We start from the raw sequence: 16,109 nt of genomic DNA on the forward strand, positions 1-16,109 counted from the left end.
TCTAATATTTCCATTCCTAGTCCAGAAGCTAATGAATTGGGTCAAAAAAACAGAAGTAATGTTTCCTGTGTCAGCACAAAATGTTACTGTAGGCCACCCAGTAGCTCAGTGATTTTAAGACTAGAAACTGGATTTTATTACTTTGAATCACCACTAGTCTTATTGCAGGTTTGTACCTTGCTTAATGTAATCATTTTCCCAAAGATTTATGTTTGAAATTTTAGCCTTCAGCTCCCATTCTTTATTAGGCTTTATTCAATACTGTTTTTCTGCCATCTGCACTGTGGTTAAGCACTGAACTGTAAGGGAACTCTTAAATCTAGAAGAAATTGTACATTTAATGGCATTTCTTTTTGATGTGCTTCACTATTCACATAGACTTTCTTACACTGACTTGCACAGCTTGGATTTTAAAGACCAATAAGGTACAAGGTACAAGCCTATGTGATGATCCCAAAGGGAACAATTCCCTTCACTCTACTTAATAAACTCACTTAGTTCAACTGCTTCATTTTGGAAATGAAAAAATGAAAAAAAAAAATTTCATTGTTCCAAACTTGCCCAAAGTGCTAAGGAAGGGCCATGAGATCATTCATAAAAGCTCACATGATGCTAACTTGAGTGGGAATGTGCAAATATGTGCAAATAACCTTGGAGCCAAACCTGGAGTTGCTATCTGCATTCCCACTTATTTTTCTGCACTGAACCAAACTTCTGTTTCCCATGTGCCAACATCATTAAATGCGACATCTTTGTTCTTGAAAGCCTTCCCCCAACGACATGAGGGTGCTGTTCCTGCCACTTAATACCAAGGATTTGCTGCTCTGCTGGCTAGTTGCAGCCCCTCCCTCAGTACATTGCCAGGTGACTCAGTGAAGAACCCCAGTCAGGAAGACTTAAGTTCCCAGACGCTGGCTATGGCCACCTAAGGAGTCACCACCTCTGCATGTTTCCATGACTACAAAATGGAGATAACGCTAACCTCACAGGGTTGTTTTGCAAAGCCCTTAAAAGAGCCAGGTGCAGCTGCACTTCCTCTACAGCCACCCCTTCCCCAAACGTCCAGGAGCCGGAGCTGGGGTGGAGACGCCTTAAAGCTCCCTGCCACCATAGCCACCAGTGGGTCAGGGTTTTTTTTTTTGCAGATTTGCCATCTAACAAATGGTTACTAGAATTTCTTGCTGATGCTGTCTGCATTCTCATTCATATTCTCGCATAAAGCCTAAGGCTTCCTCGAAACTTCGAGATGACAGAGTTTAAAGTTTGCAAAAGCACTCTACATGTACATCACAGGATCCTCCCAACCAGGCTGGGAAATGGGTGCTATTATTACCCCATTTTACAGTTGAAGAAACTGTCCTGCATAGGGTCGACACTAGTCTTTAGTGCAAACTGAACTCGTTCTTCAGTGCTTTGCCCACGATGCCACCTAAACACACCAATTTGCCCTCTGTCCCAACCTGTCATTCTACCTCCATTATACTAATTTTTCATTAAAATAAAAAGAATTCCAGCAGAATGATTTCAAAAAGACCTGGAGAGACTTACATGAACTGATGCTAAGTGAAGTGAGTAGAACCAAGAGAACATGATACACAAGATTATGCAATGATCAACTTTCATGGACATGAGTCTTTTCAAATAGCAAGCTGATTTAGGCCAGTTCCAATGGTCTTGTGATGGACAAAGCATCCGCACCAAGGAGAGGACTGTGAAGACTTGAGTGTAGAGCACAATATAGCATTTTTCACTTTATTGTAGTTTAATTGCATTTTGTTTTCTTTCTCAATTTTTTCCCTTTTTGATCTGATTTTTCTTGGGCTACCTGATAATTGTGGAAGTATATATAGAATAATTCCATGTGTTTAATATATATTGGGTTATTTGATATCTAGGGGAGAGGGGGAGAAAAATTGGACCACAATGTTTTACAAAAGTGAATGTTAAGAACTATCTATGCATGTTTTGAAAATAGTTTTAAAATTAAATAAATAAAAAAGAATTCAGGACATTATCCCTTCGGAAAAGAGCAATTGTACAAATTAGGCTTTAATACTTGTCATTCCGTGACTTCATAAGATATCTCCTGAGGCAGCTTCCCTGACCACCTCCCTAGTAGGTCTCATGACCAATCCTCCAGAAGCAACTTTTCTTTCCAAAGGGAGCCAGCACAGCTCCCAAATAGCTGAACAACCCAAACCAATTCTGGACTCCCTCCTCCATCCCTCTTTCCTCCCTGGGCTACTAAACCAAGCCTATGCTACAAGTACTTGACCCACCTCTAATGCACTATCTAATCCCAAATTCAAGCTTCTACCATTTCCTCCATGTATCTGTGGAGACTAGGCTACCTTGAAAGCACTCTACTGTGGCAGAATGATCTCTTCAATGAAGAGACAGCTCTTCTCTTTTTGGAGTCCAATACCAGTCTCTGATCCCATTCCCCAGGGACCCCTCTATCAGTCTCTCTCAAATGTGTCTGCTTTGGTTTTTACCATCCCCAGCCCTTCCTCAGGCTGTCAGCAGTTCTGTCTCCCCTCTAATCCAAACCACCACAGCAAGAGTCCATGACCTCCCCCACCCCTTACCCTCTAGCAAGAATCCACTTGGACAGTCAATGCTCTTCCCTCGGGCTTCATCCTGCCTGCCTTCTCTGCATCTTTTGCCTACCAGTCACAAGTAGGACACCCCCTTTTCCCTTGGGGTGGAGTCCTGCTGCTCTGACTGCTAAGTCACTTAAATCCCATCACTACCAAAGCATCAAAGCTTAGAAAAGATCTGGCTATTTCAGCTTCCACTGGCTCAATTCTCTCTATGCAGATGAATCCCCTTATCTCAGTAGCCAGCCCTTATTTCTTCTAAACTCCAAGTTTTACATAGTCCAGTACTCTCTAACATTCTACCTTCCTATCCCTCAAGGGCATAGCATACTACACCCCCCCTTTTAATATAAACCCACTTATTCCTAACTTGACACTTCCCTCTTTTACTATGGTCAAAAATATCCAATTGCCAAATCTTGTGAAAACAGCCCCATCTTAAACCCATCCTTTTTTTTTTTTTTTTTTGGACTCTTAGATACCTTAGTTCGGGACATCATTACTTAGGGAATGCAATAGCCTAATTTATCCCCTAGCTTCTAGTCTTATTCCCTCCCCTCTCCAATCCAGCCTCTTTAATATTAAGACAGATCCCTTCAGAATGCATCCTGTGATCACATTACTTTCCTCCAAAATCTAATGCCTCAGAATAAATTACAAACCTTATTGGCATCCAAAACCCTCTACAATTTGACTTCCACCTAACTTTCCAGACTTTCTCCTTTCATTACTCTAAATAAACTTTAAAAACTAGTTGTCTATTCAAATTCAATAAATAGCCCACCTCTGCTTTTGTCCAAGCTGTCATCCTAACTGAAATGTTTTCCCTGCTTACCTCTTAGAATCCCTACCTTCCTTCCAAGCTCACCTTAGTGCATCCCTTGTGAAAAATTGTGGCTAATGCCCCCAAGTGGGCATTTTTTTCCCATCTTGAATTTTCTTGTATTTGTTCATCTATTTATACGTGATATACTCCCCAGCAAAATACTTGAAGTAGGACTCATTTTGCACAATGTCTTATACATCAAGACAAGTTTCTTTACATTTAAGTATTTTGGCAAAATTGTAAACATTTCATATCTCAGAAAGAGTGAGCAATAACAAAAGACATTTATTTGGTATTTTAAAAAGTCTGCAAAGTACTTTACATATAATCTCAATTGGTCTTCACAACAAACCTGGAAATATAGAAGTCCTTTATCCTGTACGAACACTTGAATAAATCACACAGGAGACTAGTTAAAAATGCTTCCTTTATTAAATAAAGCCAATCTGCTACCTCTAGATTTGTTTGTGCATCTCTACACTGTTCAAAAGTGTTATGCCCATGGTGTTAAGACAATCACTGAAAGCTTTCATAAAGTAGATGATTAAAGTGAATATTATGTTTCATACCTGTTACCCATTTCACATACAATCAATACATCTCTATAGGAAATTAAGAAGTCTCCCCATGTCCCAAAGTAAACATCTGCTTAATGATCTTCCATAGCTTACAGTACTAGAAGCAGGATAGTTCTGAAAGATACACGATTCAAGATATCACAAGCCCCCTGGCTTGTCAACACAATGTTTTGATGTTTTCATTGACAAACCGAGTTACTGCAGAGCTAAAATTTGTTTTGTGTCATAATTTGGTGCAACATAAAGGTATTCCACAATCACTCCAGAACACATTGTAATTTCCAGAATGAGAGGTTATTTCATTAGAACAAAGTCTCACAGCCAGTGAATAGAAGAGCTTTACGATAGGTTTGAGGAGTTGCTTCCTGTGTTCTATGTGCTTTAAATAGTGCTTTGAAAGATTAGCTTTTACTACTTGTGTTATGCACTTTTAAGGCAGTCTTTATCACACATTAACACATTAAAGTGAAGACAGCCTGACTTGACTTACTACTGTATTTAGTGGATTAGTATTGGTTTTAGAAATTTTGAGGAGAAATGCTTTCCATTCATTCAAACCTTTAAAGCTAGTTTCTATTTAGCTCAAGGAAGAATTTTATTTTTTTAAAATGGGCCTAAATTGCCATCAGATGAACAATATGATAATTAAAGGAGAAACAGTAACCTAGAAGTTACAAAAATGCCTATTAATTCTCCATTCTATCCTTATGGCCACTTTTTTTTTGTTTTAATTGTGTAATTAAAAACCCTGAGCTTAAGCAAATTTTAAAGCAAACTTGCCAAATAGACTGTCAGACAGCAAAAATTTAATTTACAACCAATGAAACTTTAGATTTTAGATTTATTTAGGGTTATTTTATACAGGTTTATATAATATCTAGTTTAATCTAAAACAAGACAGCTCCCCCTCAGTGAAACCCTGGCCTAAGTATATTTGTTTTACATATTTAGCAAGAAGATACATTAAACATGGAAGCTTTTCAATTTGTGGCACTGAATAATCATCTACACAGGACATCCTTCAAAAGCTACAATTAAGGACCCTCCTAGTTTCTCAGCAATACAAGCCCGGTTGAGATCTTCTGGTCCATTTGCTTGACATTCATGTTTGATGCCTGTAGGAGGGGGGGAAAAACACACACACAATTTAATGAAGCAGTATATTATTATAGTCACATCTTATTGTTAGATTTTGAGATAAATGTGAGGATGCTCTGGCAACTTTGGTTTGGATCATTAATAAAATACCAATTTTAATTGAGACACTAAGCTGGAAATTTTCCTTATTCTAAAAACCAGTTATTTATAGAAATTTAACAGCTAAAATTATTCTGCACAATCTTGTTTTCTCATTCAAATCACATTCCCATATTACACAATCAGATAAAAATAGTTCTACAATATTATAGCTTTTTAATGAATAACTAAAATTGTGGTACATAATTGTGACAAGATTGTGTTATAGCCTACCAGTTAGTGTAAGGATGTACATCCTTACACTATGTTGTTATTACTGAAGCATGTAAACTATCAACTGGGTATTCCTCATTTTTGCTGTAACTGACCCATCTCTCTCTTTTGGTCCTCTATCTTCCTTGACATTTTAAAAAATTTTATATACTTGTATAATTCTTTGTGAATAACAAACTGCAGTCTATTTATCTTGGCTATGCATCTCTCCAGTGCCATGTAGATGAATCACTATTCAATTCTCTCATGATTCATAGATAAATGGCATCACTAGAAGTATACTGAATTTTTAAAAGATAAGATAGATGGCTTAGTTTCAGGAAGAACTTAGATGTTCTTTCTGAAAAGAACTTGATAACTTCTCAGAGATGATTCATTCTTTTTCTTGTTGCTCAATTGTGTCCAATCACAATTGTGTCCCTATTGAGGGATTTTCTTGGCAAAAATTACTAAGGCAAATAGAGATTAAATAAATGACTTGCCCAGGTCATACGGTTATTAAGTGGCTGGCTGCAGATGAATTTGAACTCAAATCTTCCTGATTACAACAAGCACAGAAAATGGTTATCAAGGCTTTGCTTAAGACTGCTAATAAAAGAACTCAGTCCCTTCAGAGGCAGCTCATTTCTACTCTAGGAAATAATTCTATCTCTTAGGAAGTCTTTCTGTCTGGAAAGATATCAAGCCTAAACATACTTATGTACAACTTCTATCCACTGCTCTAAGGCAAAATATAACAAAGTTAATTTCTTTTCTATATAATAATCTCCTAAATACTTAAAATAGCTAATTATATACCTTATTCCTTAGCCATAGCTCACCAACCTCTTTGTCCTGAGGCACAAAACCATGTTTCAACATTAAAGATTTCCTATTTTTAAAAAATCCACACAATAAGTTAATGTTTTATAGTCCCACCCCTAAAATCTGGGTGTAATATAATTAGAACCCCTTTTCCCTATTCCTGCAGAAACAGAAACAGGCCACATAAGCTGTACACTCCCATTTATACAACTTGCTGGCTTAAATTATCTAAAAATCACAGCATTCAAGTCCCCTTTGTTCCAAAGTCAGAACATACTATTCTATTTGTGCAAAGTTCTGTTTTTAAAAATCCAATTAATTAAGTTCCAAGTCAATGAAGTTTATTAACAAAAAGATACAAAAATATAATAGCCAACTAATCAATTAAAACAGAGCTAAAATGAAGTACATAGCCAAAAAAGTAGGAGGCACAAATAGCATATGGCATCAAATTATGCTAAGAGGATGCTTCTACCTCCCTGAACTCATTCTCTATTTTAACTTTTGAAACAAAGGAAGCACTGATAACATTTCCCTTTTGGACAATAGGCCTTCCAGAAATACAACTCTGCACTTCCAAAATATATAAATAAATAAAAATAAAAAAGGGGGGGGGAGAAATGATATAGTCTTTGGGGAACTTCCCATAGAACGAGTGGAAAGGGACCACCTACTTAAAATCATTCTAGCTTTTCCTTTTATAACTCTAATAAGGCAGAATCTGCTTCAGTCCAAGGTAGCCCATTTCGCTGTAGGATAACTCATTATGAGAAAGTTTTTCTTCACTTAAAGCCTGCCTTTTTTTCTTCTACACACTGTTTCCATGATTGAATGTATCAGGAAGTTAATTCATACCTGGAAATTTCTTTTTGATTGCATCCTTGGAGCTTGCATAGATCATTTTACTTTTGAGAGGTGCTAGTTCTGGTGCCCTGGACAAAGATACCAAAAACGTGTTAAAAGTAATAATTGAATTCAACATTAAGATGACATTCCTTCATTCAAGGTTCCTACAATCTAACAGGAATGTTAAGTCACATATATATATGTACCTATGGCATAAGCACCAATGTGATAACTATAAAAATTGCTGAGACTTGGGTGAGAGTTGGATTTCAGGTTGGTGCAGGGAAATTTTTATAAACATGACGCCTAACTGGAGGAAAGTAAGGATTTTTCTTTCTTTTTCTGAGGCTGGGGTTAAGTGACTTGCCCAGGGTCACACAGCTAGGAAGTGTTAAGTGTCTGAGACCACATTTGAACTCGAGTCCTCCTGAATTCAGGGCTGGTGCTCTATCCACCAGCTCTCCCCAGGAAGGATTTTTCACAGGCAGATATGGGAAAGGTGGGAAGTGAGAGAAGTCACTCAGAATAACTGAGACAAATTTATGGATTGTAGTGTCAGAGCTGGAAAGGAAATCTGTACATTCTAAGATATGCAGAATAAGAAAAAACACATGAGACAGCAAATCACAATGATTCCTTCTGTAAGTATATTCAGCAACAATGTCCAATTACAAGTTGGCAATTCAAATTTTTTTTCCTACTCAACCTAATCCTATGCTTCTCAGTTTTCCAAGTTCTACCCTTATATACTGCTATTAACTACAAAGAAACAGTTAAGCAGTGTTAACAATTCTTAAGTATTCTTAGGCTATTTCCTAAACATATTGTCAACTATCAATAATGATCAAGTCAAAACAAAACATATGTGCACACATTTCACCTAACACCCCCCCCCCTAACTTTCAGAGGATTATACCAAAGATTTCTTATGATATGTGATCATGTTATGTTGCCAAAACAGGGAATTTTTTTATCTAAATATCTTGTTTACTGTGACTCAAGCACTGAAATGAGATCAGAATCTCTGATTTTGTTAGTTAGCGATCTTTTGTGCAAGGAAAGGGGGGAGGGGTAGTAAGGCAACTGGGGTTCAGTGACTTGCCCAGGATCATGAAGCTAGCAAGCATCTGAGACCGGATTTGAACTCAGATCCTCTTGATTTCACAGCCAGTGCTGTCTACTGTGCTACCTCTTTTTGTCCCTCTTAAGGATAGTAGCCCTAGTTTTCCTTGACATGGCTAACATTTAATCTTTAGATTTGGGGTTCCAACTATTATCCATTGTCAAGTTGCAGGATACAGGAATAAGACTAGAATACTGTCCATGAGGAGCTCATAGAGGTATCTGCTATGGATAGATCTTTTCCCTTTCTCCGAAATACAGCATATATATTTTATGCTGTGATAGGATTACTAGGATACAAAAATTATGCCTTCTTTGAACTCATGGTAAAATATATTCTAACCTGATGGAAAACCTTAGAGAAGATCAATAAAGATGTCTTTTTTTCCTTTGAAAGGCAAACCATACTGAAAGGTTACAAAATCAATGACAAAAATCATGTCACTTTAGTAATTAGAACAGATTAAAGTTAAAGGCAGTAGTAGCAATTTCCTATCTTGGGCACATTTTGGACATTTTCAAAACCAAAGATTTCAAAAGCCTGTTTATCAATTTTATTAGATTTGAATTCAAACCTATAATTTTCAAATTTTTGTTTCCAGAATGTGTCAATAAACTATCTATTTCTTTTAATATGATATCTGAGAAAACAAAGCTGCCCCTTGATTTTTTCCTGCTACTTTTCTGTCACCGTTTCACTTTTTGCTAACACTGTATTATTCTCAAAGAAATCATTGCAATGGATTTATTTTTAGAATAAAATCTTACATATATAATGAGGTTACATTGAGAAGCACCGTTTTTAATACAGCAGAAAGGAACCATTAATGATGCTGATTTCTACAAAACTCAAGGTGTAAAGTTACAAAATTAATTTCTAGTAGACTTTTTTGTTTTGGATTTCTGATTTTAATAGTGCAAGGCAGAAGTATTAAAATCACTCCATACTTCTGAGTACTAGAATACATGATTGGCAAATATTTAACAAAATAAATAAGAATACAATAAAACATAAATCACATTAATATATATGATTTTTAAAGGTATTATGTACTCCTCTGGAGAATCGTTTTAAGTATGCTTGATAAAAAAATGTCTTCTATCAATACAGATCGGCATTCTGCAACTTAGATAGTTGCCTGAAAAACTGACAGGATGGGTGGTGTGCCTTATCCAAAACTACAAAATCAATGTATGACAGAGGTAGAGATGTTGCAAGATCTAAGGATGCTTGCTTTCTATACCATACCATAACATTACTAGTCAGTCTATGACCATCATTATCATAGGTTAGTCTCTTTCCCCACCATAATGGGTTGGGTGGGGTGGGGTGGTACAACAGTACTTTCCCTTTTCAAGTAGGAATCTGTAAAGTCCAAACTAGCTCCCAGAAGGCATCAGGATCATCCAGAGGCAAGATAAGCAAAAGTCTTGGTCTTTAGGGGGAGAAGTGAAGGGAATGGACAAACATGCCAAGAGGTTTGCCAAGGATCCCTCCTTGATTCTAGAGTTCAGAATCTCCTCCCTCTCCTGCGGCCAAGTGAAGTTCTCTGCCTCTCTCATTCCACCCCCTAACACTACCTACAATTCTCTCTTAACCCCAAACATTGAGCCAGCATTAACTGAGAGAAAGAAATTCCAAACATAGGCTAATAGAATTATTGCCCCAATAGATAATTAGCCTTAAGTGCTCGGTTGTCTGATTCAAGCACACCTTTTGAGAGTTTAAGCCCTTTACAGGAATCCTCACTGTCCATCTTTCCCACCCCAAAGACACACTACTAAAGGGACCACAGAAAGCCTTTTTCCTTTCTTATTTACCAGGCATTTTACACACCCCAAAACAACCACAGTTGAAAATACCCTGTATTTGGAGTCAAAGGTTCTAATCATAACTCTGCCATTTATTAGCTATGGGACCTGGGGCAATTCAGCCAATCTCTTGAGAAATCTCAGTTATTTATCTATAATACTTACCTATGAAAGAATTGGATCGGATTAGGAGCTCTAAACTTTTTTATCATATAACCCCTTTGGCAGTCTGAAGAAGAGACTGTGGACCCAATAATTTGTTAAATGCATAAGACTAAAAGGAAACCAATTATACTAAAATATAATCAAAATATTTTTAAAAGTAAGTTCACCGCATGTATAAGACTGCCTGCAATGGGGGGGGTGGGGTGGAGAAGAGATGGAGGGAAGGAAGGGAAAAGTCAGAACAGAAGTGAGTGCAAGGGATAATGTTGTAAAAAATTACCCATGCATATGTACTGTCAATAAAAAGTTATAATAAAAAAAAATAAATAAAAAATGGAAAAAATGTTAGACATATATTTAACAGTAATAAATTGGGTATGAGCAAAATATATATAGTTCACAGACCCTAGGTTAAAATCCTCTTACTCCATGATCTCTTAAGATCACTTGTATTTTTAACTCTACAAATAAGCTAACAGTTATTATTAAAAAAAAAAAAAAAAAAAAAAAAAGGTATGGGGTGTGATTATGCAATTTCCCTGATTTGTCAAGTTTACTATCACGGAATGCAGAAAGGGAACAGAACAAACCCTAGAGATCATCTCATCAGGAGAGAGAAAATTGAGGAGCAGAAATGTTAGGGGACCACAGCTTAGGATTATACAGATACAGTCTAAAACTGGAGAGTTGATTGAGCCTGCTCTTACAAATTTCCAGGAACCAGACAAATCAGTCACAATTTGTGAAAAAAAGGTGGAATAATGAATACAGAATCAGGTTTCAATGTTCTACACATTTGCCTCAATATAACAATTCATATTCTCTACAATGATAGAGATCACAGTCCATTTATAACTTGGTAGACGGTCTCTAAGAGCTGTCATGGCTTAAAATTAAAAAAAAAAAAAAAAAAAAAAAAAGAATTATCCTGAAACTAACCTCATAATAATATGGCTCTAAATTTAGCTAAGTTAGTCCTCAAGACATAGACACACAATCCATTCCTGAACCTATAGCCAATCTTTGCATCTTGAAATTATGTGTCAGAGATCTTTCCAATGGTATAACTTTCAAAAATCCTGGGTCATTTCAATACCACAGAAAGATACTGGAATGGAACTGTGCTTAATGAATAAATGTTGTAATAAATTGTAATTCTCAAATGCAAAAAAAAAAAAAAAAAAAAACACCCACAAGAAAATGAATCTGCATGTGTGCACAAACTACTACTTTCCTTTTGCTTATCCCAGAATTTCATGGGAAAAGCAAGATTTTAGCTTATAATTAGTAAGTACAGGAGTCATATATAATTTATCCAAATTTCTAAATGATTACTCATACAAGTTAAGTGCAATCTTAAGGAGATGATGAGTGTTGTTAAATTGTGCAATCAAAATTAAGCATTTCCAGATTATAATCGGCTGTAAGTACAAAAATTAAGGAAGTATTTTAATCCCAGAATGCAGTTCTAAAAGTGGTATCATAAGAAAACATTACTATCTCAAATCAGTTGAGTTCCATATTTTGGCGATGCTTACCATAGAAAAAACATCAACTCTTCTTTTCTTGATTCCTTTGTTTCAAAGCTTGCATCATATAAAGCATAACGACAATCCTTTTCAGGAAGCATTCCCACAAAATGCTTGAAAGGATCAGTAATGGTTACACCAACATCTCCCACTAAGATCTCTTTGCCTTCTTCCACAATGATGCATTTTTTGTCAGCACTGAGACAAAAGATAACTGCCTTCTTTCTTTTCTTGATTTCTTCTGGTGTGGAACATTTCCGAACCTTCATATCATAGAAAATGCGGCATACTTCATCAGCTACTTGCACTCCTGAGGCCTGTTACCATAGACACAGAAGACAAAGTTCCCTTTAGTCTTTTGCAAATAATTAAGACATTTAACATTGCCTAATAACAATAATAGAAAATGGGAACTACTTATATTCCCTAAATTGCAACCACCTGACTTGCAAATCCCACTTCCAAGCTGTCTACTTTACTGTGCATGCCCTGAGCTCCTTGGTGCTCTTTCCCTTGGACACTTGAACCGAGATAGAGCAAAGAAGTATTTCCAAAGTTTTCTCCTTTTCTTCTCACAGTGCAGCAGGAAGCCAGAAGTTGCTGTGATGGAAAGAAATGTTCCTGCTATTGCTTCATTCCCTTCTCATCAAAGTTAGGCAGCTGGCACGGCAGCGCCTGGGAACATCAACATTTTCCAGCCACTACATTCTCTTCTCACCATGGAATGCATTTGTCCATAGAAACAATGCCATAAATGATAATTAGATTCTCAGCTATGTTCTGGGTTAAACAAGATTTTGTAGGCTAGTATGGGAGCCTAACCAATATGTGTAATAGAATTTCTATAGAAAAAAAAAAAAGCACTTCCAAACAAAGTTATTATGGCTGATAAAATCATTACCCTGGGGCCAATTTCTCTAAATTTAGTTAGAGAACTTTAAGAACACACTTGCTTCCAATGTGGGGTTGTTCTACATTATGAATTTCAATAGGCGCATTTTTCCCTTCAAATCTAAGCTAAAATCTTTTGCAACAATGAAGGCAGTAAAATTATAAGAGGAAAATCAAAATAAATAGGAAGACTACCGAGGTATGTACCATCATAAGCAAATCAGAAATATGTTATTGTATAAGCTTGAGAACTCATTTGGTATAATATGAATGCTGATGATGAACTAATTTTTATGATGAAATAAGCTATGTGTTAGATAACTCTTTACAGGAAGAAATTAAGACTTGTTCAGTTGTTAAGTCACAGCCAACTCTATGACTACATGATCAAAAAAGTTCATGGGATTTTCTTGGCAAAGATGATTAGTGGCTTATTATATCCTTCTGTGTGTCCCATTTTTAGATATTAAAAACTAAGCCAAATATGGGTTAAGTGACTTGCCTAGAATCACACAGCTAGTTAAGTGTCTAAGGTCTAATTTGAACTCAAATTTTCCTCATTCCAGGCCTCTATCGACTGAACCAACTAGCTGCCTGAACCTCTATAATTTGGGTTCTCAAAGACGTAGTCAGCAATTTCTATACATAGTAAATATTGTGAAGGGGTATACTACAATAAAACCAAAAGACATAGATTATCTACCTCTCCCTAACTAAAGGTGGAATATATTTCCAATTTTTATTATAAAATCACACACACACACAATAAAAATATGACCAATATTATGGATAGAAATGCACTCACTGCAAAGTTTATGATCAGTCTCTAAAAGGTAAAAAAAAAAAAAAAAAAATCACATTATTTTTGCCATGTCAAACTATACCATTTTAAATAGATGCAAATAGATGCAGGAAGAGGATTAATAAAACAGAAAAGTAGATTGTAGCTAGGATGTAAAGGGTTTTAAGTACCACTAATCAGATAAGTTTGCATTTGATTCTAGAAATAATTGGGAGCCACTGCAGTTTACAGAACAAGGGAATCATGTGGTTATATGTGAAAGTTGTGTAGAGAATACAGTGGAAAAGATTTGAGAAGAGAGACATTATTAATAAGATCAATTGTAATAGTTCAGGCAAGAGGTAGTAAGAAACCTGAATTAAATAGCAGCTGTATACAAATAAAATGGGGGAAATCTGGCTTTGAAAAAGGATCATGTAATGTAATGGTATTATTACTTTGCAATAATAGAACTGTATCTAACTCACAAGAATTTACCTTTCCCTGGCTCATATTATAATCTTAAGGACATTCTCTCTTAAGACAAATAGAAATAAGCTAGAATGTATCTAAACAAAAGTGATCAGAAAGAGAAATGAATCAAAACCCAATGTCAGAAGGAAAAGTTTAGCCTTAAATAAGGGATGGCTTTAGAGATAGCTGTCTTCAAATATGTGGAAGGGTAAATGTTTGCTAACTATTAAAAAAGCATTTGATCCCTGAAAAATTCCTTTCAACTAAAATTTTATTCCATGCAAATCATGTAAGATTCCTTTAAAAGATGTAACAGGTAACTGTCCCCTAACCCTCTGATGATTAATATTAAGGGTCAAAAGACAGGAAGATGTATTCTTTCGTACCAAGTGTTGACCACATTTGAGGCCAAAACAAAGGATTCCCTACAGATGGTGAGATACTGAAGATACTCCTATTTACAAATGATATTGACTTGAAGAGACTGAATTATCAATCAAGATTTAGATCTTGTTATCCACACAGGAAAAACTAAATGGATAAATAATAATTAGTAGGCTCATTGTTTCATAAAGAATTACATTTTATTTTATATTTGTAGTAACTATCAAGTTTAAATGCTCCATTTTTACTATCACACCATAATACTATCACCTACTAAAAAAGAGGGGGGAGGAGAAAGAATTGCAAATAGGCAAAATGAAAATCAACATGGATGGGAGTTAAATGTCACCATTTTTGGGGAAAAAAAATAAAAAAACTTAGGTCTGAAGTTATTTATAAAATAAATACTTTGATTAAGGTAGGGGTTAGATTACATTATCCCCCTAAAATCCTTTTTATTTCTAACAATAACTATACTACAATACTTTATAAAAGGCCTACACGTCAATTTTGATAAAAGGTACTCATAGTTTGCCGCCTCCCCCCAAAAAAGCCATACACATAACAATTTGGTACTTAGAGAATTGTAGAGATTTAGCTTTAAGGTTATTTGTCTTACAATATTAAACTTGAGGGACCTTGGGAATCATCTGGTCCAATCCCGCTTCATTTTTATTTTATTTTTTTCTTTCAAATGAGGAAATTGCATTTCAGAGGTTAAATGAGTAGTCAAAAGCAATACAGGCAGGACTAGTATTTGAACTCGGGCCCCCTCTCTTCAAACCCAGCATCCTTTCTATGGACCAGTAAAAAGACCAAAGGGAGGAAAATAATTTAAAATCAGAAAGAACAATTGAAATTAAATGTGGGTCATGGAAGATTCAAGAGATTATGGCAGAAGCATCAGAAGGAAAAAAAAAGACTTTAAAATTTGTGAATGGAGATTTTTCATATCAATCATTAAATATACCAAATAGTTTGCAACATGCTAGGTGTTGGGGATTAAAAATGACAAATGAGCTGTGTTACCCTGGGCAACTCACTTAACTCCAATTGCCTCAGGGAAAAAAAAAAGACAAATGAAACAATCTCTTGAAACAAGAGATTCTCCAAAGAGCTAACATTCTAGGGAAGTTCTGTGTGGAAACTGGTACGGTAGTGCTAAGCTTTGAAGAGTAAGGAGGGAATTCTTTCTAGATGGGGGGATGGCCAGTGCAAAGGAAATGAGAGAGCCATATGAGAGTAAAGTCCTTTGGCTGAAGCATATATAAAGATGGAACCAGGTTGAAAAGGGGATTAAAATCAAAGAAAGGGTTTTTATATTTCATCTAATAAGATGAAACCATAAGGAGCCACTGGAGTTTACTGAATAGAGAAATGACAAGGTCAGATCTACACTTAAGGATGATAATTTTGGCAGACATGAAAGATGGAGTAGGGAGAAATAGGTAGACCACTTAGGAAGCAATGCTAGTAGTGGAGAAGTAGACAATGAGGTATCACTTGTACACACAGAAATACTCTGATGCCACAAAATATTATCAGTAACAACTGGCAACTGATTTGATATCTAGAGGGAACAGAATCTGAGTGATTGGGATGAATGATGGTGCCTATTGAAAAGGTCTGTGTATTTAATTTAAACAGAATACCTTTTCTGTCACTGGCAATCACATTCAACAAATTCTTGCCAAATGTTTACTTTATACTAGCATTCCAGATGAGCATATAAAAATTCTATAAACTTTTGGCATCCTTTTAAAGTCATTTTCAATGAACTCAAATTTCTGATGTTACTATAGACCTAGAAGATCTAAACCCAGGGTG

The 16,109-nt window shown here is 35.9% G+C and overlaps 1 protein-coding gene across 1 annotated transcript in view; it reads right to left on the reverse strand.

The window, feature by feature from the left end:
• Positions 1 to 3,839: 3,839 nt before the first annotated feature.
• Positions 3,840 to 16,109, reverse strand: part of DSTN (destrin, actin depolymerizing factor) — a 29,972-nt gene continuing 17,702 nt past the window's right edge. The window contains exons 2-4 of the mRNA XM_074287809.1: positions 11,762 to 12,069; positions 7,134 to 7,210; positions 3,840 to 5,119 (exon numbers count right to left, since the gene is read on the reverse strand). Of these exons, the coding sequence (XP_074143910.1) occupies positions 5,010 to 5,119; positions 7,134 to 7,210; positions 11,762 to 12,069 (495 nt within the window). The 3' untranslated portion in view covers positions 3,840 to 5,009. The remainder of the gene's footprint in view (positions 5,120 to 7,133; positions 7,211 to 11,761; positions 12,070 to 16,109) is intronic.

This window comes from Sminthopsis crassicaudata, chromosome 2, assembly GCF_048593235.1.
Source record: "Sminthopsis crassicaudata isolate SCR6 chromosome 2, ASM4859323v1, whole genome shotgun sequence".
Classification (NCBI taxonomy): domain Eukaryota; kingdom Metazoa; phylum Chordata; class Mammalia; order Dasyuromorphia; family Dasyuridae; genus Sminthopsis; species Sminthopsis crassicaudata.